Genomic DNA, 4,837 nt, shown 5'->3' on the forward strand with positions numbered 1-4,837 from the left:
CTTCTAAAAACATTCATTCATACATACATACATACATACACACGCTACCCAAAACATAACCTTCTCGGCGAAGGTAACTAAAAGAACGGGAGGAAAATCTGTATCTGTATCTGTATCTATATAGCCGGTATAACCGCCATTCGGCGTAACACACCAGCTTCGCAGGCACGGGGTGCGGCAGCAGCTGGTTATATTACACTGAACGATCCGTCACACCTAACTTTTCATATCTATCTGCAAGCGTTCTTTAAAACTATCCAGAGAAGATGCCCCTATTGTGCTTGGTGATAACAAATTCCAATCTACGATAGTTCTGGGAAGATACGAATTTTTGAACACATCAATCCTAGCTTGGAAACTCTTGTACTTGAAGTGATGGCTGTTTCTTGTTCTTTTTTGAGCTGGTATTAGATACTTATCAGTCGGTACGTCCACCAGCTTATTGGTCATTTTGCACATCATGCAAAGTCTGGACATTTTCCTTCTGTCAATTTGTCAATATTTGGGGGAAATGAGTGTAGTGCACAGTGGCACCTGTCCCCTCCTATTTGTACAGCCTAAAAGTCCTCAACAATCCTTGACTTTCTGGGACATTTGGATGGGATATTGCTTACATAACATTAATGGAATTATATTTAGACATTCATATTGACATAATCTAAAGATATCAACTTGTCGGATGAAACCTGTTAAAATTCTCACGCATTTCGTATATTAGGACTTAGACTCGTCGGATCTTGGATTATTCACATCCAACAGTTCAACGACGTCAATACTGGTAAGTCTACTTCCCTTGGAGTACAGTTACATGTACATTTCGTTGCGATGTGTTTTTGTTGTAACATTGTCGGTGAGGTATTGAAAACGTAGCGAAACCCTTTCTTTCTGTCAAAAGACATTTTTTTTAAATATGTACTGTTGCGCCTAGAATTTTACCAGTTTGCTGTTGTGAATCTACCCCAAGACACGTGCAATCTCCTTTTTTTTCGTATCGTCATATCAAGCGTTGACGTCCTGGCTGCGTCCGACCTACGTCGATAAAAAAAATCATTTTGTGTGTTTGTGTTTTGCTTTCTCTTTAGTCCCACGTTTTGCATGGTATTCTCATAACCAAGACAAGGGACATTCATGCATGTTTCCTTCAGAGTACAGTTGTGTTGCAACACAAAACACTGTCTTGGATCTTTGTCGGTGGTTGTTTCTGTCACAGCCTGCTTACCGCATCAAAATCGTACGACGATCGCACGACCTATGTGACCGTTTAAACTGTCGTTAAACCACTGTTGAATGCCTACTGTTTCACTACTGCTCCACGGCTCACCTGACCATGACCCTGTCATCAATAGACAGCTTTCAGAAGCACTGTGTGTGTACATGATATCTACCAAAAGATTCTCTACCAGCCGTGCCACTGTCTAGTAAATTTTAGCTAGTCAGGCATAAGTGTTAGCTTTACCTGCTTTTATTGCAACAACTATTTTATTCTATTACTGTATATACATGTTCATCTTGTATTGTATATTTATATGTCTGTGGCCACGATACCAGCCATGCTGCCTAGTGCTCACAGTGTATTGTCTTGTTACAACCTGAATAAAGTAAACTGTCGTGTTAATTTAGCGACGCCACTCTCGCAGGCATTTTAGTCAGGCCAGTACAGTATTTCTCAGTTAAGTCAAAGTAGGGCTTAATTTTTTTGAAGCAGCACATGGCAAAACTACGGCTTTCTCTATTTGGGTGTATCTTTAACTTGTCATTTATATACTTTTTTATGTTATGAAGACGACTTATTAAGCTTTTTTTTTTACCTTCTTCTCATGTATACCAATTTCGTTAAGCAATATGACGACAAAAGTGTATCAGAGCCTGTTGTTATTAGATACCCTTTAAAGAAATTCAGAACGGCAAGAGTTAGCAACGATATTTGGTTTTTAGACGTCATTTTACGCCGTTTTTGCAGTTTCCCACAACGAACCATGACTCCCTTCCTCCTGCTCTTCGTTGCCCTGGCAACGGCCTCTCCCGTGAGGAATCACCACGAGCTGGACGCGAACGGCGATGGGCAGATCAGTCGCCAGGAGGCGCTGCAAGCCTTCCATCTGGACCAGGTCCTTCATGCCCTGGACTCTGACCGTACGTTTTACCTTGACTTTAATTACTTACTTATACCCCTTTTCCACATAGTAAACTCCCTTTTCCTTTAATATTCTTCGAATGCCGATTTAGACTTAGTTTGCTTGATCTTTTGTCAGAAAAGCAAATGGTGAAGCGTGTCTTTCCTAAGGAAAGAACCATGACGTCTGCTGGGTTTCGAACCCAAAACCTTTAGACTCTAATTATAAAGGTGCACTCTCATTGCACTTGCGTCACTGCGGGGTTCGAAAGATACTCAACGAATTTCAGAGATAAAGAGCGAATTTTCTTTCTTTTTGTGTATTTTGTCGCCTTTTAAGTCATACTAAAAAACGACTAATTTATATCTAAATTATAAAGAAATCGGAAAAAATAAAACAGTGACGCAGTGAACGAACCCCGCAGTGACGCGAGCTTGACGCAAGTGCAGTGAGAGTGCACCTATAACAACCTTTGACAAGAAGCCTTGCCACTCCTTTTCTAGATGACCGGGCGTTCACCGAGCAAGAGGCCCTGCAGTTCCTAGACCATCACTTCTTCGCCCAGCTGGACACCGACCACGACCACACGCTCACCTTCGATGAGATTCGCGGCGGGTTGACCCTTGGGAGTCTGTTCGACTTCTACGATCACAACCGTAGGTCCAAACATTAGTATGTTAGTGGCCTCTACCAGGTTCCCCATGTCGCTGAAAAAATACCCCCACGCCAGAGGAGTTGGTCGCAAACTGTACCCCTCGACCAACAAGCTCCTCTGGTGTGTTTTCTGTCAATTTGGGAAATTTCTACTATTTTTCCAGCGACCTGGGGAGCCTGGTAGAGGCTAGTACGGTACTTCATTTGAAATGTTAGTTGATGTAGTCTTTGGACAGGGTCAAAGAGATAAACATTCAACAGGTCTATCTAGTGACAGGAATAAAGGAGGCCATCTGTATCAGGACACACCGACCATGCATTACTCCATAGAGAAGACAGGTGGCAGCAGCTTTCCGTACAACACAATTCTGCCTGCTGAATTCAATTGTCGGGACATGAATTATGTTTTGAACTTGCTCCTAAGTGTTGCAGAACTGGTGCAAAGCGATAAATGACTTAACACAAGCTTGATTAGGGTTTAAAATGTTCAAAAACTGATAGTTTTTCTATTCCACCTTTAATTAAGCGGCGTCTGGAGACCGCGAGCGGAATGGGGACTGGCTTGTGTCCTTTCTGTCCTTCCGGCGAGAGGAGGAACGCTTCCTCGGTTTCTTCCCGAAGATTTCATCCAGGGTTTTATCGACCCTGTCAGCAAGGTCGTCGTCTTCCCGCAAGTCCCTCGCGGTGGGGGCCCGTTCCTCTTCGCTGGCCTCCGACCAGAGTCCTTTGGCTAGCTCCTTGGCCTTGCTGTCTCTCTTCAGCTTTTTTAGGGACCGGCGGACCCTCTCCTCAAGGCTGTCCGAGTTGTTGTCTGAGCCCGGGGAGAGACCCGCCGTACACTTGCCACGACCATGCGGCCCTCGATGACCCCTGACTGGCATCGTGCAGACTGAACAAACTTTGGGCTATGCCATCGCGGAAAGGGGGAAATCCCTGACCAAAGCTCGAAAACCGGGGAGCGAGTCTCCGTGCGCCTCGCTTCCCGCGGACGAAACACAGAATGAGAGCCCCGGTGTGGTGGGCGGGAGTGTGAATAGGCAAGGACGGACACGCGGTGACCACGTGTGAGGTCAGACAACGACCGGGGACTGGGTTGTCGTAAATTAATAAAAATGACATCACTGACATTTTTCCACAATTAAAAAATATACATTTTTTTTATTTTCACTTAGTTCTTCTGTGCCACCTTGTCCTTTTAAGATCCTTGCTTATTTTTGACATTTCTATTTTCTCCCGAAAATAATTTCATCAGGTTGGTTGATCACAGGATATAGGAGTTTTCTTTTACACAATCAGTTAATATCACCTCAGCTGATAGCGTTTCGATGCCTGTCAGTCATCTTCCTCAGAGCTTCTTACTGGAGTTCTGCTTCTCGCCGCTAAATGTATCCGCGACGAGGGGGGGGGGGTACAACCTCAGCCGTTTGGGATTGTGTTCTTGCCGCAAAAGCGCCCCCTACATCGGCTACATATAGCGGCGAGAAGCAGGACTCCAGTTAGAAGCTCTGAGGAAGATGCCCGACAGGCATCGAAACGTCAGATCAGGTGAGATTAACTGGCTGTGTAAAAGAAAACTCTTATATCCTTCCTATATTGTATCGTCAGATGACGGTTTCCTGACGGGTTCCGAGGACGACAAGTGGTTCACCATGTGGAACGCCGTACACGGCCACGGCGGCGGCAACTTCCGGAACCACCACGAGCTGGACGCGAACGGAGACGGACTAGTCGAACTGTCGGAAGTGACCAACTCCATCAATATTGACACGGCCATTGTTGCACTGGACTCTGACGGTACCATCTAAGACCTTTTGGGGTTTGACCAATGAGCGTATACGACTGAAAAATCAAGGAGGTGTTATCTGATGAAATCTGCTGACGTTAGTTCACCTTTATCCGCGGGGTAACATATATCCGTTGTGCTGCTAAACAGGGTATCCAGGGATATGAAGTCGATGGACGGTAGTTTCAAATTGTGCTATTTTCAAAATATTGCAGTTTGAAACCATCATCTGTTGACTTGCTTTCCCTAAATACATTTTATTTTTTAATTTTTTATTGGTATACAT

The 4,837-nt window shown here is 44.5% G+C and overlaps 1 protein-coding gene across 1 annotated transcript; it reads left to right on the forward strand.

Annotated features, from left to right (window-relative positions):
• Positions 1 to 731: 731 nt before the first annotated feature.
• Positions 732 to 4,573, forward strand: LOC118427986. The gene is made up of 4 exons (XM_035837952.1): positions 732 to 778; positions 1,961 to 2,133; positions 2,618 to 2,770; positions 4,374 to 4,573. The coding sequence occupies exons 2-4, from the start codon at positions 1,977 to 1,979 to the stop codon at positions 4,571 to 4,573; spliced, it is 510 nt and encodes a 169-aa protein (XP_035693845.1). The 5' UTR covers positions 732 to 778; positions 1,961 to 1,976.
• The last annotated feature ends 264 nt before the right edge of the window (positions 4,574 to 4,837 follow it).

The sequence above is a fragment of the Branchiostoma floridae genome, chromosome 12, assembly GCF_000003815.2.
Source record: "Branchiostoma floridae strain S238N-H82 chromosome 12, Bfl_VNyyK, whole genome shotgun sequence".
In the NCBI taxonomy this organism is placed as follows: Eukaryota; Metazoa; Chordata; class Leptocardii; order Amphioxiformes; family Branchiostomatidae; genus Branchiostoma; species Branchiostoma floridae.